The sequence below is a fragment of the Phoxinus phoxinus genome (assembly GCF_949152265.1).
Source record: "Phoxinus phoxinus genome assembly, chromosome: 7".
In the NCBI taxonomy this organism is placed as follows: domain Eukaryota; kingdom Metazoa; phylum Chordata; class Actinopteri; order Cypriniformes; family Leuciscidae; genus Phoxinus; species Phoxinus phoxinus.
The window spans coordinates 5196701-5221718 of record NC_136882.1 but is presented as its reverse complement, the minus strand read 5'-3'; the positions used below and the strand labels follow the sequence as shown (position 1 = coordinate 5221718).

At 43.8% G+C, this 25018-nt stretch overlaps 1 protein-coding gene across 2 annotated transcripts in view; it reads right to left on the bottom strand.

Annotated features, from left to right (window-relative positions):
- Nucleotides 1-25018, bottom strand: part of LOC307001632 (FERM, ARHGEF and pleckstrin domain-containing protein 1) — a 53580-nt gene that overhangs the window by 5027 nt on the left and 23535 nt on the right. For both annotated transcript variants that reach the window (XM_079618376.1, XM_079618377.1), the window contains exons 13-22: nucleotides 24787-24955; nucleotides 15024-15157; nucleotides 12112-12201; nucleotides 11885-12018; nucleotides 10871-10952; nucleotides 10524-10761; nucleotides 9354-9553; nucleotides 6679-6768; nucleotides 6493-6575; nucleotides 4885-4994 (exon numbers count right to left, since the gene is read on the bottom strand). In XM_079618376.1, the coding sequence (XP_079474502.1) occupies nucleotides 4885-4994; nucleotides 6493-6575; nucleotides 6679-6768; nucleotides 9354-9553; nucleotides 10524-10761; nucleotides 10871-10952; nucleotides 11885-12018; nucleotides 12112-12201; nucleotides 15024-15157; nucleotides 24787-24955 (1330 nt within the window). The remainder of the gene's footprint in view (nucleotides 1-4884; nucleotides 4995-6492; nucleotides 6576-6678; nucleotides 6769-9353; nucleotides 9554-10523; nucleotides 10762-10870; nucleotides 10953-11884; nucleotides 12019-12111; nucleotides 12202-15023; nucleotides 15158-24786; nucleotides 24956-25018) is intronic.

Below are 25018 nucleotides of genomic sequence, written 5' to 3'. Positions count from 1 at the left end.
GTGGCAGGATGGTATGGCGCTGAGCGGATGTGTTTGACTCCATTGGCCTTCAAAAATGCACTGAATTCATCAGCACAGAATTGCGGTCCGTTGTCGCTCACAAGGATGTGTGGAACGCCATAGCGACTAAAGAGGCCCCTGAGCACTTGAATGGTCATGCTGGCAGTAGTGCTGTCCATAATATGCACCTCCGGCCACTTAGAATGTGCATCCACAACGATCAGATACATATGTCCTTCAAATGGACCCGCAAAGTCCACATGTATCCTTTCCCATGGACTAGAGGGCCACATCCAAGGGTGTAAAGGTGCTAGCCCAGGCTCTTTCTGTACGTTCTGACAGGAGTGACACGATTTAACTTGGAGCTCAATTTGAGAGTCTATTCCGGGCCACCACACATAACTACGGGCCAAGCTCTTCATCCTCACTACCCCTGGATGTGCGGAGTGGAGCTCTTCCAGCACTCGGGGGCGCAGTTTTGGTGGCACGACCACTCTCACACCCCACATGAGGCATCCCTGCTGTATTGTGAGCTCCAGCTTACGCAGCAGGTAAGGTGACAGTTCTTCACCTGCGTCCTTTGCAGCTGGAAACCGACCAGTTGAGACCATTTCTAAGACACGTGACAAAGTGGGGTCCGACAAGGTGTCCCGTCTGATCTCGATGCTACTGACTGGTAATGTGTCCAACTGAGATGTGTAGAATACCTCTACAGCGCCCAACGTCTCTTTATGAGTGTAGGAGAGTGGTAAACGTGAAAGTCCATCAGCATTTGCGTGTAAGGCACCTTTCCGGTATTGAATGGTATAATCATGCGCTGACAAGAGGAGCGCCCAGCGCTGCATTCGGGCTGCAGCCATTGATGGAGTACTTTTCAATGGGCTCAGAATGGAGGTCAGTGGACGATGGTCAGTGAGTAAGGTGAACTTATTACCATAAAGGTACTGGTGGAACTTTCGCACTCCAAACACTATCGCTAACGCCTCCTTCTCGATCTGAGCGTAGTTTTGTTCCGCCTTGCTGAGAGTTCGAGATGCATAGGCTACTGGTCTTTCCTCACCATCCGGCATGACGTGCGAGAGCACAGCTCCGACCCCATAAGGCGACGCATCACAAGCGAGTCGGAGAGGCAGCTTAGGATTGTAATGGGTCAATACTTCCTGCGATACCAGTAGTGCTTTAGATGTCTGGAATGCTGACTCACAGGCTGGCGTCCACTGCCACTTCTTCCCTTTATTTAGCAGTTCATGCAGTGGTTTCATGACAGTGGCTAAATCGGGAATGAAACGTCCGTAATAGTTTAACATCCCAAGGAACGAACGAAGCTGACTGACATTACCTGGTGCTGGTGCGTCCACAATAGCACGCACCTTCTCTGGTGACTTGTGGAGTCCAGCTGCGTCAATGATATGGCCCAAGTATTCCACGGACTCCTGGAAAAATAGACACTTCTCTGACTTGAGATGAAGGCCTCGTTCCTCTAGCCTGCCCAGAACTGCATCCAGAGTTTTTAGGTGAGTCTGTTCATCAGGACCACTGATAAGGATGTCATCCAGGTAACAGTGCGTATACGGCAGTCCGAGAAGCACTTGGTCCATTGCCTTCTGAAATAAGGCAGGTGATGAGGCTACTCCAAAGGGTAACCGGTTAAAACGAAATAGCCCTTTTTGTGTTGAGATAGTCAGCAGCTCCCTAGCCTTCTCTTCTACCTCCATCTGTAGATAGGCATTTGATAAGTCTAGTTTACTAAAGCGTTGGCCACCTGCTAGAGAGGCAAAAAGGTCCTCAATACGTGGAATTGGATACTTATCCACGCACAGAGCTGGGTTGAGAGTGACCTTGAAATCTCCACAAAGTCTCACTGTGCCATCCTTTTTGCTAACAGGCACCACGGGCGTGGCCCAGTCACTATGCTCCACCGGTGAGATCACCCCAAGCTCAGTCAGTCGTCTTAGTTCAGCCTCAACTCGAGGTCTAAGAGCATATGGCACATTACGAGGTGGACAGAATTTGGGTACACTGTTAGGTTTAATGGTCAATGTGGCCTTAATTCCCTTCATTGTGCCTAGATTTTCAGAGAAAACAGCTGAGTGTCTTTTTAACACTGCCTCCAAGTTGTCTTTCTCACTTTGCTCAATTGCATGCACAGTCTTTAAGTCTTTCCAGTTCAGTTTAATCACTCTCAGCCACTCTCTACCAAACAGTGCAGGTGCATCCACTTTAACCCCTTCTGGTGCCAAAGGCTCACCAGTGTATGTCTTGAGCATGACATCAGTAGGTTGCAGTGGCAGTTGCCCCAGCGTGCTTTTGTACTGTTCCCAAGGAATCAATGACACAGCAGCCCCTGTATCCAATTCCATCTCCATTTTCTTTCCATTTACTACAGGCAGCACTGAGATTCGTGAATTTTTCCCTTTTTGCGACAAGGAATATAATCCCAACTCACAGTCAGTGTCAGATTTATTTTCCTCACTTTCATTTTCATCTCCTCCTGCCTCAACATGATAAATTCTCTTCTTTCTATCTTTTACATTGCGCTTAAATGCATTACCTTTCTGCTCAGGTTTTTCCACTTTCTGTTTCCATTCTCTGCCATGGCTGCTTCTGGCTTTGCTCTTACACATGTGCTTCGTGTGGCCTTTCCTCCCACACTGGTGACAATCACGCTCTTTGTACCAGCAGTCCTCATCAGTATGATTCATTTTCCCGCAACGGCGGCATTTTTGAGAAAACACTGCGTTCACTTTGAGCGAGCCACTTAACTGCTGCACGTCGCGCGCTGCCGTCTCTGCAGATACCGCGTAATCGACTGCTTTCTGAAAAGTGAGATCTTTCTCCGTCAACAGTCGCTTCTGCACAGTTTCACTTTTGAGTCCACAAACAAATCTGTCCCTAAGTGCGTCTTCCAAGTAAGCACCAAACTCGCAATGTTCCGAAAGTTTTTTTAGGACCGCAACATACTGTGCAACTGTTTCCCCTTCCCCCTGATTTCTCTTGTGAAATCGGAATCTCTCCGCGATCACGAGCGGTTTAGGAGAAAAATGAGCCTGCAACGCTCTCACAATATCATCATAATCCATATCTCCAGGTTTGTCTGGAGCAACCAAACTTCTTAGTAGTCCATATGTTCTTGATCCTAGCACACTAAGCAGTACCGGCACTTTCTTTGTGTCACTGATCTCATTAGCCAAGATGTAATGTTCAAAACGTTCAATATACGTTGCCCATTGCTCACCGGCGTCCTCAAAGGGATCCATATGTCCGATTATTCCAGCCATGATGTGTCTGCTTCTGGTGGCTTGCACTATAACGTTAGACTCTTCGGAAGCAGACCGACTCATTACTTCACTAGCTCACTAGCTAGATATTTCCCAGCGTGGTTGTTCTTTTACGTCCAAACTTGACAAACACCGGCTGTTCATTCGCCGATGCCGTGAAAAGTCTTCAAGACTACACAACTCGTCGCCAATTTGTATTATGTTTTATCCTAATGTCTTTATAATGACAATTCACTATTTGCACAATAAGGAAAACACGCATACACGTTTTGCTAGTTCACTCACTTCTTCGGAACTGTCTTATTTATTGCAACAGAGAACTTCGTCAATTATAGAACATTACTGCCACCTAGTGGTCACCTTCATATAGCACAACATTAGCTACATATATAACAGCTATGTCCGTCAACTTCATCGTGGCTCTGGTTTGGTATCAACATTGCTTATGCTGTGACTCCTGATGAAATTTTATCAAACTTTTATAAAGCAGCAAATAAAGTGTCCGATAGAAGTAGGCAAAAGCTGCAGTGTGCGTTCGAAGGCTATATTCAAGTCATACCGGTGAAACGCAAGCAACAACAAGGCATCCAAATAGAGGCAAAAGCATAACGGTCACAGTCAAAACATGACCCACCGCATCATATCCTAATGGAGACGGAGGCTGGGACTAACAATATCAGGAGAAACACTGTTCATGCAAAGCTGGGTCTCTATTCACTTCTATAATCGTTATTACAAAGCAAACGGACTACGCGAGTATAAAGTTGTGTTTATTAGCAGCGTGTGCTAGCGTATCAACAATTAGGGTAGAGAACCGAAATCATAATCTAAACCAGCATAAAACTGTCTAACTAGTGTAACTTCACAGTAAGGTTAAAACACAAAAGTGTGTTGTTGATCTTGAGGGGTTTCGCTGACTGAGGACGTCCACACAGTTTAATCCAAAGACGACACTTGTCAGGATTTGACTTTGGTTTTGGGAAGGGAAAAACGGACACCCCCCTCCAAACTCTCTGGGAAACGCGTATCTGTGTTACAAACGCCCCAGGCACAACGGTTAACCATATTTCTGATAAAACTATGACGTAATAGCCTGCCGAGACCAAACATATGAGACGCCTGTGTTAAAGTCAATGGAGCGCTGTGAAAAAGTGTCGGACCGCTGTGGAGCTCGTTCTTGGCTGCGCTGTGATTGGTCAATCTACATTCTAGGGCGGGGCTTAGCCAAAGGCGAATTCAGAAGCACAGCAAAATATTACACTTTGATGAAAGCAGGAAGATGTATTACTAAAGTAAATAGGGTCAATTTGAATTTGATGGTAATTAAATCTTGTAAGAAACCTCCAGAATGTGTGATCGGATTATATGTATAATTTATTATACGAAGAAGAAAAAAATATTTATACGAAAGAAAAAACCTTTTCTTTTCCTTTAATCCTCTGGTCTGGCTTCTGCTACTCTGAGCAATGCCTGAACTGTGTATTTTGAGCACTTCTTGCGTTGTTTTTGCCTCTTCACGATGACTCGCTTGCTTTAGCCCTCATTTGTACGTATCTTTGGACAAAGGCGTCTGCTAAGTGACTAAATGTAAATGTATGTGACTTACTGACATCCTTGCTGGGAGCCAGCAGGTCAGAGGTCGATCCATTCGCCTCCTCAGACATGTCTACTGCCATCTTCAAATCCTCCATCCATTTCTCCATTTCTGACTCTGAACTACAAGACAAGAAACCTCAATGTTGTTTTATTCATCCATCAAATATGGTTAATGTGTAAACAATGAGCACAGGTGCGATGTGAGATTTTATAAAATAATTACTACACAGTTGACTTGCTTTCTATTACTGTACTGGGGTGCATTTCCCAAAAGCATCGTTAGCTATGATCCGTTGTTATCGGCATACTGTAGTTCAATGCATTTCCCAAAACCATAGTTTCAACCAACATTTGTAAACCGCATCGCAAAGTTGTTGTTTGGACCGACAGCTCTCCACCTGAAGCATAGTTTCTTTTTTTTTCTTTTTTTTCTTATAAGCATAGTTTCTTAGCAAAACAAGCAAGCTAACAAGCTTCGTAATCTGCATCTTTCATTCTATGTACAATCAAGAGACCCGCAAAATCGATTTTTGATCCAAAATCAATTGATCTTATTTAGTCGCATGTTCCCTTATGCGTGTGCGCATTAATGCACTGGCTTCCATGGGCTATTTGATCCATCAAATTAACCAAGAGCAGCTTTAATACTTGAGTGAGAGTGGAGCATGAAGACCACAAAACCGGACAGGAGGAAGCCTGTGTGTTAATGCACCCCTGCAAGGAAAACACGCGACTGAATAAAACCAATGGAAATAAGAGAACATAAAGGAGAAGAAGAATAGCGATGCAGTCCTCAGATGCCATGTTCAGTACCGTATTTTCCAGACTATAAGTCACACTTTTTTTCATAGTTTGGCTGGTCCTGCGACTTATAGTCAGGTGTGACTTACCGGTATATGTCAAAATTAATTCATACTGACTGAGATGATCCAAGAGAAAACATTACCGTCTACAGCCGCGAGAGGGCGCTCTAGTTAGCGGAGTTGTTCAGAAGCGACACCGAGGAAGAACTCAATGGATTCAGTGTTGAGGAGTGAGATCGGGAGCTTGGTGAACTTGCTGACCGGTAACTTGCTGGACTCGCTGGCTGATGTTAGTTTAGCCTATTCAGCCTCAGGTATATGTTCTTATGCTATTGTGTCGCTGAATAACTGTTAATGTGTTACGCTAACACACCGGACACTATTCAGCTGTTGTTCTGTGTGCTGTTGTGCAGCTGAATAACTTGCCTTTCCAGATTAAATGTCTGTTCTTGGTCTTGGATTTTGTGAAATAAAATAAATGCGACTTATAGTCCAGTGCGACTTATATATGTTTTTTTCCTCTAGTGACGCATTTTTTGACTGATGCGACTTATACTTCGGAGCGACTTATAATCCGGAAAATACGGTATTCACATCAATAATCGAACATTATTTTGATCTCAAACCGATTCATAGGAAGAAGCTTTCACACCACCACCTGCGTGACGTCATTATCAACAATGTGGTTCAAATAAAAAAGTATGACAAAGTTACGACGGTTTCGGGACTAGCTAGTTCGTTTCTCCAAAGGGAAATGCACCCCTAGCTGTCTGGCTGATGATACACAGATACTGCGAATGATTCTTCAGCATTACCATGCGGCGACCACCAGTGACTGCTGCTGTACCGTCAGTGTGAAGGAGTGCGGGACGCCCCACTCATCCTCACTCTCCCGGATCTGAACACAGCAAACACACACACACACACACACACACACACACTGTTTCTCATGGCTGGATCATCATGACAACACCACAAAGAAAGGCCGGTGAGTTTCTCACTGTCATGCCGCGCAGAGGGAGTTGTCTGTGCACTGTAAACTGATTGGTTGAAGTTATTCCTCGAGTGCTGTACATCAGGACATCACTGAACTGGCTCCACATAGAAAGAGAAGGAAGAGTTCATCAGAAATATGTTCATATGTAAAGAGTTTAGTGTAAGGTGGTGTTTATTTTGTCAGCTTGCACCAGTGCGAACCCTATTTGGTGTTAAAAAACTACTGTCAGGATTTAAAGACAGTGAAAAATTTGCGCTGAAAAGTAGACAGGGTTATTTCTGCGGCTGTCCTTATTATGCATTTGTAGGAGTTTCCCTTTCAGAAGCAAAATTTATGAGAGGAGATTATTATGTCATGCAAGGTGTGATTAAGGTGATTTACTAAAGCCCCATCCACACTACTGCGTTTTCGTTTAGAAACGGAGACCTTTTGCTACGTTTGCACCTCCCGCCCAGACTACAACGGCAAAAACGAAGACCTAAACCGGAGAAGTTTAAAAACGCTGCCGACCCCGTTTTGCGTTTTGAATCTCCCGAGGGCGTTTTAGTGAAGACGGTCAAAACGGAGGACTTTAGAAACGATGACGCAGAGGCTCACGCTCGGCTCTATGATTGGATGTCATCAGTCATGGCGTATCCTTCCCTGATTCGTCAGACACCCATCACATGACCCGTCCCCGGGAAGAAAACATACAAAAACAGCCTGGACTACGTAACGTTTGTGACTGCAACATGGATAACGAATTACAAGCGCTACTGACGTTGATGTCTTTGCTAGCAGATGTTGTGCAAGAAAATAATACATTTTACAATGCTAACTGCCTACATGCGCCTGTGTACACCGGCACACGCACGCCCACTGTTGGTGAATGGTCACGTGATCCGCCTTTTCAGTCGTTTTAATGTGGACGGAGATCAATTCTAATACGCAGCTAAAACGCTGGTGTGGACGGAGATCGTATTCGTTTTAATTCTCCGTTTCTAAACTAAGACGCAGTAGTGTGGATGAGGCCTAAAGGTTGCGCTAGTCGATTTACTGGTATCTGCGCCATTATTTACCGGCCCTTAAACCAGACGCTAATTTGCTCTGTGTTCTTTAATTTGGGTTAGTTATATTATATAGTTATTGTAATAATCTTAACATAAGAACAATACACTCTTAAAAATAGGCTAAACGTGGATTTAGAACCATTTTTTGGTTTCCCAAAGAACCTTTCAGTGATCAGGTTTTTATATTTTAAAAATCTAAATTGCCTTTTTCCACTATAAAGAATCTCTTGTGGAATGGAAAGATTCAATGGACGTTAACGGTTCTAAACGGAGCCATCGCTGCCAATACAGAACCTCTATGTGGCGAACAGGCCGAGGGCCGTGAGAGAAAGGCGCGAGAGGAGCGACGGAAGCATTAAAGGAGGAGCGGCGACAGTGAAGGATGAGAGAGGCCCAGGCCTGGACTATTCTGTTGTTTTGTTTATGTGTGTGCAGGAGTCGTCCATGAGGGGCTGCCGCTTTTGTGTTTATTTTGTGATTAAAGTCTTTAAATGTTCTCCGGTTCCCGCCTCCTTCTTCCCATAACAACATCTTATTCTTAAAGGAACACTTCACCTCTGGAAAGATGAATGTGTATTTAAAATGGGTCATTTATGTAGAAGAAATGTGAAATTATTTTTGAATTTGGAGCCTTCTAGACTGAGAAAAGCCAGAAAATGTATTTTTGGCTTATGGGGATGAAAGACAACAACTCCCAGAATGCACTTGCTTCGCTGCCCTAGGAGGCCACGCCTACCGGTAAGAGATCGCAGTAAACAACAAGGCTATGCTACTAGTGAGTCCAGGATTCCCAAAATGTCCAGGATTCGGCTTTTGCGTTCTTCAGTCGCCATTCCTCATGTTTACTGTGACGAGCAGGAACGAGACTGACGGCCGCGGGAGAACGATGCGAGGCCGGTGGCGTGATTACTGATGAGCGGCGCCAGCGCCTGTGAGACGCACCGGTCTCGTATCTCTCACGGAGGAGCGGGAATTTTCCTAGCAATGTTAAAACGCACATCTAACGATCACTTGTTTAGCGTTCATGTAAACACTACATTCAGATTCACCGATCGGAATGAATTCAGTTAGATTGAAACAAAAGCTGTGCATGTAAACTATGAATACGACTGCAGGAAGCAAAAGCCGAATCCTGGACATTTTGGACGATCTCGACGGCCGGACATGTCCGGGAAAAAGATGGTCACCGCTACTACTCAGCTTTCTCCACAGAATAAGAAACTGCTAGCTTAGCTTCCAAATAAAGAATGGCTGACAATATGTACATTCTGTGAGTGAGATCCCTCTATGGGCGGGTTGAAAACATGCGGAACAGCGCCTTCTACTGGATAAATGATGAGCTAGTGTTTGTAGTCTTACCCTTATTCAAAGAAATTTGACTTCCTGCTTTTTATGACGCAAATTGACGATTTTTGCGTCATAAAAAGCAGGAAGTGGACCACTTACATCCTTATTTCTCCCATCTCAGGGGAAAATAAGGGAATAAACCATGACCATTCAAAAATGTGACTGGGTTTCTAAAGATACAAAGTCTAATGCAAATGGGTGAAGTGTTCCTTTAAGAGTGAATGGGAAGTCGCTACCATCATATAAGCATAGATGTGTGTGTGTGCGTATTGTGAAGTCTCACCAGGAAGAACATGCGCTGTTGAAGGCCTTTCCCAGAGAGTTTGCTGAGGCAGCCCAATCGGATGAGCTGGCGTCCTGCCGTGGCCAGATGCTCAGCACCAATCACATCCTTCTGAAGCTCCAGCAGTTTCTGGTAGTTCTCGATCTCCACCAGACCAGGACGAAGCACCGCCTCCAACTCACACACATCGTCCAGTGCAGCTAGAACACACACACACACATACAGTATGTGCACACAAGAACACACAACAACATTCAGAAGTCTGGGTCCAGTATAATTACTTATTTGAAAGAATTGAATATTTGATTTCCGTAAGGATTCATTAAATTGATAAAAAAAATTACAGTAAAGACATTTATAATGTTATGAATATATTCTTTTCAATGAAATATTTCACTGTTTCCACAGAAATATGAAGCAGCACGACTGTTTTCAACATTGATGATAATAATCCGAAATTTTCTTGAGCATCAGATCATCATATTATACTGATTTCTGAAGGATCATGTGACACTGAAGACTGGAGTAATGATGCTGAACATTCAGCTTTGATCACAGGAATAAATTACATTCCCATTCAGTCGGTCACGCTCTACCGGCATTACTCACTTCATTCATGTTTTGCTTGGGAGCCGAGAGGTTGTGACATGATCGCTGTCTCACAGCCCACACACACACACACATGCACACGCACACGCGCACACACACACACACACACACACACACACACACACACACACACACACACACACACACACACACACACACACACACACACACACACACACACACACACACACACACACACACACACACACACAAGCTTTCATTTCTATCCTTGTGAGGACATTCCATAGGCGTAATGGTTTTTATACTGTACAAACTGTATATTCGATCCCCTTACACTGCCCCTATCCCTAAACCTACCCCTTACAGGAGACATTCTGCATTTTTACATTTTCAAAAATATATAATTTAGTATGTTTATTAACCCATTCCCCTCATGGGGACCGCTGGCTGGTCCCCACAATGGAGGTGATCTCAGGTTTTACTATCCTTGTGGGGACATTATGGTTCCCACAATGTAATGTATACCAAGTACACACACACACACACACACACACACACACACACACGCACACACATGCACACACACACGCAGTCTCTCACCTCTGCAGTGGCTGTAGTCGGTGTGTGTTGGCGGGTGGTGTTTGCAGAGTCTGTCGAGGATCTGTCTGTAGTGCAGCAGGCGATGTAGAGGACTCAGCAGAAACACGTTCAGAGGAATGTAACACACCTTCTGCATCTCAAACTCCCGGCACACCAGCTCCAGCCGCCGGGACACAGCGCACACTCTCTCCAGCGCGTACACACACTCTGAGCTCTTCTGCAGCTGAGCTGAGAGAGGCTGAACACACACACACACACACAACACTGTCACTAACAGCACTGATAACAAAGCATCTGTTCAACACGCACGCACGCACACACGCACGCACACACACACACAGAATCACCTTCAGGTGCTGTATGGTCTTCAGGAGCAGGTCTCCTACATGCTGGAAATCTCCTTTAATCTGCATATTGCAGCGGCCTTCCCTAAAATACATCACACACACACTCAAAATGTCCTGTTCTGTGGTTAACAGAGGAGAGGAAGGGTTCGGGATGACATGATGGTGAGTAAATGATGACCAGTGTCAGTTTTGGGAGGACTATCTCTTCAGCTTCTTGTGCACAGTTTAATCATTAGTTAATGGTGTGATGACCAGCAGGTGGCGCTGATTATAGACTCCAGGCTAATTAGTAAAGTAAATTGTGTTTGTGTGCGTGTTGTGTGTGTGTGTGTGTGTGTGTCTCACCACAGTGATAGTCTCTCCTCGAGCTCCTGGAGGAAGTGTGTGTGTGTGTGTGTGTGTTTGTGTGTTTGTGTGTGTATGTGTGTGTATGTGTGTGTGTGTGTGTGTGTGTATGTGTGTGTGTGTGTGTGTGTTGTGTGTGTGTGTGTGTGTGTGTGTGTGTGTGTGTGTGTATGTGTGTGTGTGTATGTGTGTGTGTGTGTGTGTGTGTGTGTGTGTCTCACCACAGTGATAGTCTCTCCTCGAGCTCCTGGAGGAAGTGTGTGTGTGTGTGTGTGTGTGTGTGTGTGTGTGTTTGTGTGTGTGTGTGTATGTGTGTGTGTGTGTGTGTGTGTGTGTGTGTGTGTGTGTGTGTGTGTGTGTGTGTGTGTGTGTGTGTGTGTCTCACCACAGTGATAGTCTCTCCTCGAGCTCCTGGAGGAAGTGTGTGTGTGTGTGTGTGTGTGTGTGTGTGTGTGTGTGTGTGTGTGTGTGTGTGTGTGTGTGTGTGTCTCACCACAGTGATAGTCTCTCCTCGAGCTCCTGGAGGAAGTGTGTGTGTGTGTGTGTGTGTGTGTGTGTGTGTGTGTCTCACCACAGTGATAGTCTCTCCTCGAGCTCCTGGAGGAAGTGTGTGTGTGTGTGTGTGTGTGTGTGTGTGTGTGTGTGTGTGTGTGTGTGTGTGTGTCTCACCACAGTGATAGTCTCTCCTCGAGCTCCTGGAGGAAGTGTGTGTGGTGGGAAAGTAGCGGCTCATAGGTGGAGCTCAACAGTGTCTTCAGGGTGTCAGGAACACAGTCCTCTTTCTCCAACACTTCCTGAAACGACTAACACACACACACACACACACGGGCCTGATCCACAGTCTCTGATGACGTGTGTGTGTGTGTGTGTCTGATGAAGATCTGTCCATCGTTTACCGCAGTGATCAGCTCCAGGTCCTTCAGGAACGTCCTCTCAGTGCTCAGCAGCTCTTTAGCAATGAAGTACGCCTTATCAGCGGGACAGATCTGCACACACACACACACACACACAACATGATTCATAAAATCATAATGGTATTACTGTTTGCTGAATATAGGCTATTGCAGCTTCCCATTGTGACAACTTACCCCAGTAGTGTGAACAGAAACCCAGTTTTAAACTAAACCTTCATTATAAAGTGTGACAACTAGCCCCGGTCTCCCCTATAGCCCTGTATATTCACACATATTCATACTATAGCAATTCCATGGCACTGTGTGCAAAATACCACAGTAACACGGTAACACTTTACAATAAGGTTCATTAGTTAACATTAGTTGATGTATTAAAGATACAATATGTATTTTTTTCGCCGCTAGGGGTCGCTAACCTCTTACAATAACAAAGGCGTACGTTGACGCAAAATTTCCTCCGGAATTATGGATCTTGTTGTCAAGCCGATCTAATAATGTTTATGGATGAGTGAATACATTGATGTTTTTAACATGACTGTGATATGAAGCAGCGCGCGAGTGCTAATGACAGATATCAGCGTCACACACACGAGTCCCGCGGATATAAAGGAATGAGGAGATATCATTCTACCGAACTACCCACCCGAACTACTCGCAAGTGCTGAATTACTACTCGCACAGGACAGTTTATTAGATGAATGAAACTTGAGGCAACGCAGCGCTGTCTCACTCGCTCTACACTATCACACTAAACTGCATTTGAGTGTGGTGAACGTTATAATGTTACTCTAAGGGCCGTATCTTGCACCCAGCGCAATGGACTTTGTACAGCGACACATGTATCATTCCTATTTTGCACCTGACGCACAGCAGACTTTTCCCTCCACAGACACACGTCTGTAAATTAGGGAATGAACTTGCGCTCGCGGCGGCGGTTCAGCGCAAAGAGGAGTGTGTTCCGGCGCAAAACTTCCCTGGTGATATTTTCAGTTTTAGAAAGCAACTCCGCCACTGACCAGGAGAAACCCAGTCTAAAGACAGTGGCGCGTTGCGTGTCAGTCATGTTATTTTAAGGGCGCATGCTTGGCCATAATGTAGCGTGTGAACAACACACACACTTTGATTCTCTAATATAAACAGACGCAGCAGTTTTCATTTTTGTAAATCATACATTATTACAAGGAAACATATTAACACACGAGGGAAATCATTGTTGTGTCCGTGAAGATGTGAAAAAATAAATCTAGCTTACACATTTACCAAAATTATTATACGCCTGTTTAACCGAAGATAATTTGTGTGTGTTTCTCCATCATCCCCAATGTCACTTCTCTGTGTTTTACGGCCCTGACGAGAGCGTCGGTCTCCTCGGCTGTGAATCGCTCCTGGCGTGCACCGGCAAACCCGCCGTTATAATAGCAATCCGCCGTGGAACAAGCGCGCCGGCTCTTAAAGGGAATGTGAGAGGACGCTCTGATTGGTTTATTTCACGTTACACCCAAACCACACCTATGAATAACGAAGCGACTGCAGACCAACACATTTTAGATTTGCGTCGGGCGCAAGAGTCGTTTGCCGGGATCCGCCCACAAAGATACTTGCGTTTCGCGTTTGATACTTGCGTTTCAGAGCGCTACAATAGAGCCCTGTGTGTTAGTTTGTCTGAATGAGACTAGCAGTAAGCTAGATCAACATTAGAATAACATACTGATCATATTCTAACATTTCATCATGTTGAGCTATATAATATTGATTAGTTTTATGTACATTTGCTCTGTCTAATAAAGAGCGGCGTCTCTGTCGAGTCGAAGTTAGTCGCGGACGCTAGCTCTCGGCATCTGGAAAACTCCACGCTGCTATTGATCCTCGGTTTATTTCTCCTTTTGTCCCAAAGTCTGCTTGCCATGGTCCATAATGTTTAAACGAAACAACAACAGCGTGAGCGCCGCTAGACGTAACGCAGTTGTCCACGTCTGTCGTCATGGTTACTATGGCAGTACGAGCGGAAACCAGAGATAACGCGGATATTACGTCAGTGACAGGCGACAGTGAACAGGGAGTCCGGGACGGACAATTATTAAATACACAACTGCAGGAAATATCACACTGTGAAAGTGATTTTTGGATATTTTATTACTAATAATTTGGACAAAATTCTTACATATTGTACCTTTAACTAACATGAACTAACAATGACCAATAGGCTACATGTGTTAGTTAATCTTTAATGTTAGTTCAAAATACTGGATAAAAATCCAGCTGTTCATTGTTTGTTCATGTTAGTTCACAGTGAATTAACTAATTTAACAAATACAACCTTTGATTTTAATAATAGATTAGTACATTTTGAAATTAATAATAACTAAGATTAACAAATGCTGTGGAAGTATTGTTCATTCTCAGTTCATGTTAACTAATGTAGTTAACTAATGTGAACTAATGAACCTTTAGTGTAACGTGGGTAACACTTTATTTTACAGTGTCCTTGTTACATATGTTACATGTACTTACCATAGTAATAACAGTAAATTATGCATAATTAAATGCAACTAACCTTCAACCAAACCCCAACCCTACCCTATGTGCATGTAGTAGCTTAATATTACTCAGAACTTAAATATATAATTACACTGTAACAACGGCACCTTCAAATAAAGTGTCACTGTAAAAAAAGATTAGTTGACTCAACTTAACTAAGTCAAGTCATCTTGTTGCTTTGACTGAGTTAATTTGAGTCAACTTATAGTGTCAAGTTTATTACACTTCAAAACACGAATAGATGCATAAACTTGACACTATAAGTTGACTCAAATTAACTCAGTCAAAGCAACAAGATGACTTGACTTAGTTAAGTTGAGTCAACTAATCGAGCGTCCGCTGAACACAGATCTGACCTTCCTCCTGCTGTCCTCCTCTTCATCCGTGCGCACGGTGTCGTTCAGCACGGGGGAGACGAGAGGAGATGGCGTCGCTCCCCGACAGTCCTCAGCGAGACCGTTCACTAATGTGAGCGAAGCACACACCGCCTCTGAGAACCACACACACACACACACATTAAGATAGTTAGCACACTGAGGCAGAAGAACAGTAGTATCAGTGTGTGATTGCTGCTCATTTCACATATTTTATCATGCAAATATGCATCAAAAAGCACAAAAAGTACCATGATATTACCATGTTTGTGTATTTTTTAGGATATGAACCATGGGAGTGACATGTTATTCATTGGAGTAAAACAGGAATATGGTGATTATACAAAATCATGATTTTTATCAAAATGGTTGTACCATGGTACTGTCATAGTACTCTTGGTAAAGGTTATAGTTTAGTCTAAATGGGTAAAAAAAAAAAAAAAAAAATAATAATAATAATAATAATAATGAATTGAGTGTGCATGTCTATGTTGATGGTCCGTCTAAAAGTGCACTTCCCACTAAACTCTACTCTACAGGAGGAGCTTCTCAGTACTTGCCCAGATCCGCCTCGTGTGTTTCCTTACAGCAGAGCAGTCGTGATGAGTGAAGCCACACACACACACACACACACACACGCACACGCACGCACGCACACGCACACACACACACACACACACACACGCACACACACACACACACACACACACACACACACACACACACACACACACACACACACACACACACACACACACTCACACTCACACTCACACTCACACACGCTTAAAGCTCTCTAACTAAACGTTTGAAATAGACGAGATGGACTCCTGAAAACAAGTATACTTTAGCATACTTTAAAAACATAGTACTTACTACGGAAATAATATAGTTGCGGTTACACTTTTAAGGAGTGTTACAGTGTAATGATACATTTAAGTACAGAGTAACAGGCTGTTAATTTACTACTGCACTTACTATGGGGTTAGGGTTTCAGTTTCATGCAATTATGGATCATTTATTGTTATTACTATAGTAACTACATAACGTGTAAATTAAGTGTTACCAGATATACTCAAGTTTGAACTGAATGTAATGTTTTCGGACACTTAATCACATGTTAAATGCAAATGTAATATAGTTTAAATAATTATTAGCTGAACTATAACTAAAAGTAGGACTTAAGTACATCTTTATATGTAATTTCATTATTACTTCTATTGTCTATGAAATATAAACTAAAATATACTTAAATGTAATTTCTATTGAAACGTTTATGTCATGTATTTTAAATATATTTGTAATTACACATTTGTAACAATTTTTGTACATTTAAAATATATTAACTTTAAACGTTGAGTGTGTTAAGAAACTGTCTCTCTGTGAGTGCACTTAATGCCTCTTATTTAATCAGTGTTATATTATCTGCAAGTACAGTTTTTTTTTTAAATATACATTTAAGATTTGAAGTACACTACAGACAACACAATAAGTGCACTTAGCCAGATGGTGAAGGGAAATCCCCAGTATACATGTGAACTCCTTTAACAAAGTTATTTAGTTGAGTAAATGAACAGAGCTGGAATCAAAGAAGAGCGTTTCGATTCGTTTCACGGTTTGGTCACCATTGTGTAATTTCATACTTTTGATTACATGAAAACAATGTTTCAGCATAAACAACATAAACAATGCATACTGCACCATAACACGTGAACTAATGCATGTATACTGCACTTCACACACACACACACACACACACACACACACACACACACATGTGCGGACAGATAGCGGGACATGCGTTGTGCAGCCACAGGGGTGTGAGGAGTGTGAGGAGTGTGAGGAGTGTGAGGAGAGGGATTATGACAATTATCAGCGTCACAAGCTTAAAAAACAATTCCTGAGTCTTAAAAGGCCAACTGTAACTTTATTGACACTAGTGCACAAAATACATTGTTAGAAAGTCTACGTGGTTCATAAAAAGCAGCTGAACCAAAGGTCATTGAGAAGAAACAGGCAGGAAACATCCGAACAGAGAGAACGCTTGAACAGTGCTGAGTGGGAGAGAGCAAGAGAGGGAACGGCCATGTTCACAAGAGACACTAGCACACTACCATACTTGTTTAGCAGTATTCAGCATGTAATGTGTCACATGGGTCTTAAAAAAAAAAAAAGAGATTTATACAATTTATACATCATCTGAAAGGTTGATAAATACGGTGTTAAGATATGACGATATTTGGCCGATATGCAACTATTAGAAAATCTGGAATCTGAGGGTGCAAAAAAATCAAAACATTGAGAAAAAAAGTTGTGCATTAATGTTCACGATTGTGCCGCATTCACTCACAATTGTTTTTAAATATATTTACGGTAGGAAATTTACAAAATATCTTCATGGGACATGATCTTTACTTAATATCCTAATGATTTTTGACATAAAAGAAAAATCTATAATATTGACCCATACGATGTATAGTTGGCTATTGCCTCAAATATACCCGTGCGACTCCAGACTGGTTTTTGTGATCCAGGGTCACACATGTCCATTTGCATGCAATAGTAATGCAGTAATGTGCAGTTAGCACACTGCGTAGGATACTATACTCTACAATTTCCAGTGTAAAAAAATTAATTGGATATAAAACGTAATTTTGTTTGCTGATTATTTGATCAGACTGACAAAATGTAACATATTCTTACACTAAATTATTTTTTATTTGTCTCCATGATAACTGTAGGCCACTCTCTGGATTAAACGTGCCTTAGTACAGTATGTCAAGTGTGTTGCATAGTTCATTTTTCACATACTATTTTTCTAAGTAAGAAGTGTACTATATGCAGTATGCTTGTGTGCCATTGTGAACATCGCCGTTGTGTGAGAAAGATCATCAACATGTCATTCACACAAATCAACAGCAGGTGGCGTGGTTTTTCTCAGGCCATGAAGCTGATGGAGTCATTATGAATATACAAATACTGGTGTATAATTTGATCATTGTGTGAACAAACAAAAGAAGATCAGTCATGTCACAGACATACAAAAGGATATTAAAATTTTCATGTGTGAAAATTTCCCAGAGTGCACTGCTTCTTTCATCAAAACGGGACAGAACAGCCATAGGAAGGGAGAGCATGCGGCACAGCATTTAAAAACACCAGTAGTTACAAAGATTCATTCACTCCATTTTAAATGCCAGCAGAAAACATAACAAGCATTTATTGATCATAAATGACAAGGATGACAAACTCAAGCCGTTTCAGAAAAGAAAAGGTATAAAACAACAGTGAATATCAGCCAATAGTGCAGTGACATCAAAGCTGAGTGAGGAATCAGACAGGGATTAGAAACACTTGTGCTAGTGGCGTTATCACACTTTCGTTGTTTTTTTCTGACAATGAAATCTACAGCAGGTATGCAATTTTTGTTGAAATATAAAAAGCCTAAATGACATGGCCTTTCTAATCCCTGCTGAAGGATAGCGGATAAACCCGCGGGTGAGGTGAGGTGGAGGTGCTCAGGGAGGGAGAGTAAAACACACTAGCCGCGTTTACATTACAACTTACAAATTACAGCTATATTTTCTAAATGTCGATAAAAAACTATTGTAAAATGATGCCATTTCCATTAACTGATGTTATGCGACTAAATGAGAGTAATTTTTTTATTGCGCGATAAGTCATTCCAAAAATCACGGCTGTTACGTACGCCAGATGAATGTGAAAAAAACATTTTGGAACTATACGGTTATCCGGACCATACGTGTGTCTTTTTGTCCCGTATAGTCCGTATAGTCATCCCTGATTGGTCTTAACCCCAGAGACGGGTAGGTTTAGGGGCGGGGTTAGGGGTAGGCCATCATATGATTGGTCTTAACCCCAGTGACGGGTAGGTTTAGGGGCGGGGTTAGGGGTAGGCCATCGTATGATTGGTCTTAACCCCAGTGACGGGTAGGTTTAGGGGCGGGGTTAGGGGTAGGCCATCGTATGATTGGTCTTAACCACAGTGACGAGTAGGTTTAGGGGCGGGGTTAGGGGTAGGCCATCGTATGATTGGTCTTAACCCCAGTGACGAGTAGGTTTAGGGGCGGGGTTAGGGGTAGGCAATCGTATGATTGGTCTTAACCCCAGTGACGGGTAGGTTTAGGGGCGGGGTTAGGGGTAGGCCATCGTATGATTGGTCTTAACCACAGTGACGGGTAGGTTTAGGGGCGGGGTTAGGGGTAGGCCATCGTATGATTGGTCTTAACCACAGTGACGGGTAGGTTTAGGGGCGGGGTTAGGGGTAGGCCATCGTATGATTGGTCTTAACCCCAGTGACGAGTAGGTTTAGGGGCGGGGTTAGGGGTAGGCCATCGTATGATTGGTCTTAACCCCAGTGACGGGTAGGTTTAGGGGCCGGGTTAGGGGTAGGCCATCGTATGATTGGTCTTAACCCCAGTGACGAGTAGGTTTAGGGGCGGGGTTAGGGGTAGGCCATCGTATGATTGGTCTTAACCCCAGTGACGGGTAGGTTTAGGGGCGGGGTTAGGGGTAGGCCAACGTATGATTGGTCTTAACCCCAGTGACGGGTAGGTTTAGGGGCGGGGTTAATGGTAGGCCATCGTATGATTGGTCTTAACCCCAGTGACGGGTAGGTTTAGGGGCGGGGTTAAGGGTAGGCCATTGTATGATTGGTCTTAACCCCAGTGACGGGTAGGTTTAGGGGCGGGGTTAAGGGTAGGCCATCGTGTGATTGGTCTTAACCCCAGTGACGGGTAGGTTTAGGGGCGGGGTTAGGGGTAGGCCATCGTATGATTGGTCTTAACCCCAGTGACGAGTAGGTTTAGGGGCGGGGTTAATGGTAGGCCATCGTATGATTGGTCTTAACCCCAGTGACGAGTAGGTTTAGGGGCGGGGTTAGGGGTAGGCCATCGTATGATTGGTCTTAACCCCAGTGACGGGTAGGTTTAGGGGCGGGGTTAATGGTAGGCCATCGTATGATTGGTCTTAACCCCAGTGACGGGTAGGTTTAGGGGCGGGGTTAATGGTAGGCCATCGTATGATTGGTCTTAACCCCAGTGACGGGTAGGTTTAGGGGCGGGGTAAGGGATAGGCCATCGTATGATTGGTCTTAACCCCAGTGACGGGTAGGTTAAGGGGCGGGGTAAGGGATAGGCCATCGTATGATTGGTCTTAACCCCAGTGACGGGTAGGTTAAGGGGCGGGGTTAGGGGTAGGCCATCATATAATTGGCCTTAACCCCAGTGACGGGTAGGTTAAGGGGCGGGGTTAGGGGTAGGCCATCGTGTGGTCCGGATAACCGTATAGTACCAACATTTCCATTGCAGTTTTACGATATACTCCTTTTTCGAATTGTATGATTAACCAACCTCATGTGAGCGTAACTGTGCTTTCACACCATCGCCCTGCCAACGACGCCGTAGAAAGATTCGTGGACACTCTGACGTAGATCGAATGCTTGGTCTATTTTTAAACTTTATTTAAAGGGGCCGCAAAGCAAACAAGCATGTTGATCGTTATTTTTGCAGACTGACCAAGTAGGGTATAAGTTAACATTTATGGAATCTTTTAAATGTGAAAGTAAGTAATTGATCGATGGAAAGAACTTAACAATTATAGTGACATGTTTGCAAACTAAATAAACCAATTAAAAGCCATTTATGTGGTGTGTCTTTTGTGTTCATGGCTAAGGGCTAATCTAATTTGCATTCCCGCTGAAAAACAGCTTTCTAGTTTGAAAATGTTGCCTATAAATAGTGTTGCGCGCCTTCTTATCAAATTCACATGATCAATCGCTCCTCTATTTTGCTTGGGAACTAATGTGGTCTGAACCAAAGTTTACTTGACTGCGTTCTCTGGAATCGTCTCTGGAATCGACTTCCACATTCCGATTGGTTGCCGTGTCATAGCTCATTACCATAAAGTTGACCTGACTTCAACTCTTCTCGCCGCCCAAGACGCGCCGCCCTCGCCGGCCACTTTGACGCTCTCGCCGGCAGAGGTGTGAACGCACAGTAAAACATGTTTGCGATGTATGGGAGTTTTTGCGAAATTGCCGTATTTCCATTGGGCGTATTTTCAAATCACAATTTCAATGTGCGCAATTTGAAGGGTAATGGAAACGCGGCTAGTGAGACGCAGACACAAATGCTCTCATATGACACTTTCTGTCTATAGACTGACCCATCCCACAGCATAAAAGGGACAGTTTACTCAAAAATGGCTCAATGTGACCAATAAACTGTATAATTCTGTTGTACTCTAAAAGAGCAGTGCGAACATTCTCCAGAATTTTTCCTTTTGTTTGAAGAAAATAAAGGTCCTACATGAAGGTGAGTATAGCCTATATACTTTCATCAACTGAAATCTCTTACTGACAAATACATTCATCACAATTCTGACACAACAGGAGAAAAAAATATTTATATTCAAAAAGTTTACATTTAAATCTACCTAATTAAAAATCATGCAGGATTTTATAAGATACCATTAAAAATGTCCAGTCTCTGAATCTGCTGGTTTCTCACAGTAAACAGAGATATTTCCCAGGCTCGCACAGAGCGTGAAATGAGCCACACAATGAAGACCATGATATAAAGCTCTTTTGCAAAAGCTGAAGATGAGTGAAGCTTCAAAAATCACACTAGGTCCTTTAAATGATTCATTGAAGATCATCTGAGAGTGCCAGCACACACGTACAAATGGCAAACTGATGTTTAAGAATATCAATGAAGATGAAGCTCAATACCAGGAGTGGCGAACTCTGGTCCTGGAGAGCCTCAGTCCTGCAGAGTTCAGCTCCAACCCTGATAAAACCTGCCAATAACTTCCTACTAACCATTCAGACCTTTGCTGTGTTCGAAATCGCCCCCTAATTCACTATTTACTACATTACTCCACTAATATAGTCCACTTGAAGGAGTGAATGCAACACTGAGTGTGCCGGAAGGGCTGCCCTTTTGCATAGTTCATGCTTGCTGATTAATAATGAATTGAAACGTAGCAAACTGGCAGCTCTAGTAGTTATGAAAAGAGTTATGAACTCTGCTATTGAAACTAGCATGTATAAACAGCAATTAAACAATTTAATAATCAATTAAAAAGTAATTTATACCTGCACGATATTACACTGGATTTATTCAGCTGTGGCGCTCACAGTGCATTATGGGTTTTCTTTAGCCATTGATCTGTTGTACACTCATTATTGCGTGCATTGTGGAATTGAATGAGTGCACTCAGTAACGTCCACTGTTGTTTCGGACACCACTACAAATGGCTGTCCCCTCAAATAGTGCCCTATTTGAAGGGACAGCCATTTGTAGTGGTGTCCGAAACAATACTGGACGTATAGTGGACAATAGTGCACTATTTGAGGGTATAGGGGGTGATTTCAGACACAGCCCTTGATTAGCTTGTTGAGGTGTGTTTGATTAGGGTTGAAGCAAAACTCTGCAGGACTGTGGCTCTTCAGGACCGATGTTCACCACTCCTGCTCTATACCAAGAGCAGCCAACCCTGCTCCTGGAGGGCTACCATACTGCAGAGTTTAGCTCCAACCCCAATCAAACACACCTGATCCAGCTAATCAAGGTCTTCAGGATTACTAGGAAATAACAGGCAGGTGTGTTGGAGCTGGGTTGAACTGAAGTCTGCAGGAAGGCAGTCGGCAGGAGCAAGGCTGGGTACCGCTGCTCCACACCAGGGGTTCTCAACGCTGGTCCTCAAGATCCACTTTCCTGCAGAGTTTAGCTCCAACCCTAATCAAACTCACCTGGCCATACATTTGTAGTAATCCTGAAGATCTTGATTTTCTTTGTTCAGGTGTGTTTGATTAACTCTGCAGGAAAAGTGGACCTTTAGGGCCAGAGTTGAGAAGGTTGCTACACATAGTTGTATAAAAAGGGGATGAGATCCACTTTCCCGCAGAGTTTAGCTCCAACCCTAATTAAACACACCCAAACAAGCTAATCAAGGTCTTCATGATCACAAGGATGCCACAGGCAGGTGAGTTTGATCAGGCTTGGAGCTAAACTCTGCAGGACTAGAATTGCTCACCCCTGTTCTAAAAGCACAACAATCATTTCAAATGTAGGATCCAAGATCTATTTCCTAACATTATTAAAAAGTCTAAATGGTCAAAAGTAATGATTTATGAAGAGTGTTCCTCATAAAGGCGAGGCATGAAGGCCTCATAAACTGTTCTCCCTCAAACTCTTTCATATAACAGCCTCACCATTAACAATCCCTAAATGCTAGGGTGTAATGATGACTTGACAATGCTGTTGGAGCCCCAGATTTAACTCTAAGAACCTTACTCTAACCCAAACATCTAAATGGTCGACAGGAAAATTGCTCCTGGACCAACAAGGATGTGGATCCAGGAACACATCTTGCTTGGCAAAATCACAGTCACATCTATCTGTTATGGCTCCTTGCATGTTTCCAACCCAGAGATCCTGAAGTTACTCCAGGGAGTGACAACATCACTCTGAGTTTCGGAAATATTCCAGATTATTTCTGCATCAGAATTGAGTAATTATTTTTCTGTGCAGAACTTGGCACAACAAAAGTCCTCTCTTGCTCAATAAAGAGGCTGGATACAATCACTTACGGTAAAACTGTACAAAGTTTTGCCTCAAGAAAGGGAAGAATATCCACCTTATCACACAGCTAAGGCCATCTCAGGTTACAGGAAAAGAAAACTCAGTGTGACATGGCTGAGAAGCACACCGCAATGAAGTTTTCATGCTAGCATGCTAGCAGTTAAACACTTGCAACCCTTCCTCATCGCTAAGGTTTACACACCCTCCTTCATCATCAAGATCATCTAGCTGCAAGCTCTCAAAGGAGTACTTGTTTCTGCGGAGGGGGGACGAACTACGGGCGGCTTGGTTTTCAAACCCTAGTGATTGGCTGCAGGAGCCAGTAGTCTCCGCCTCCTCAGAGTCGCTAGTATCTGTGCCACTACTGGTGGAGCCATCAATCATCTGCACAGCCCCGAAGCGTCGGTGCGGGGAGCTTAGCTTGAGATTGGCCTTGCCGGGAGGCGTGAGCCCGTTGGCCAGCATTCGGCGCTCCAACATGGCCATTCTCTCAGAACGGGAGAGAGCGGGAGTGTCTCTTGTCTGATTCAAGACACGTGTGTTTCTTTCTAACTGGCTAACAGTGTTCTGTGACTTGTTTGCAGAACGATTCATAATTGGGGAGCAGCTACTAAAAAGTCCACCTCTTTCCTCCCGTCCTGCTTTTGAACTAAAGCTCCACCCGGTGTGTCCATTATACTGGGTGTGGCTTAGTGAGCCAGTCCTGTGAATTGAGGAGGGGGCGGGGCTAGAGGTCAGGCTCCTGGTGCCTGTGTGCTGGTTTTTTGCAGCCAACTCTTCCATTAGTGTGCTATGAAGCGGCCCGTGTACCCTGCCTCCAAAAAATGATGACTCAAAAATGTTAGCATATTGATTTGGAGAGGAGGGGCTGGGGTAGCTGTGGGCGGGGCTTTCGGCTTGGCTTACAGGGGAAAGAGGCGGAGACTCTTTCTGCCTGAACTTGCCTAAGTATCTGTCCTGCTTATGTGTCCGGTGCAAACCAAACCCTGTGCCATAAGCGCTGTCACTGTTGCCATCACGTGTGTGTGAGTGTGACCTGCTGACCCGACCTCTGACTTCCTGTTCACTAAACTCTGCATCACTGCAGTCAATATAAGGAATGGATGAGCTGCTGCCTTTAGCTGCGCGGGACGCCAGACCTGCTCGATCGACGGGGGGCTGCTTAGCTGCCTGACTTCTGCTGTCCTCTTGAACGGGGTACGTTTGGTCGCTGCATCCGTTGCGCTGAGTCGACGGGGAGGAGTTTCCACATGGTCTTAATATCGCAGAGTCTTCAGAACTTACTAAAAATGAGCCATCCCTGACAGCCTGAGAGAAGAAGAGACAAAGATAAGAGTCTTCCATATGTGCCTTAATATTTCTGGTTCTGGG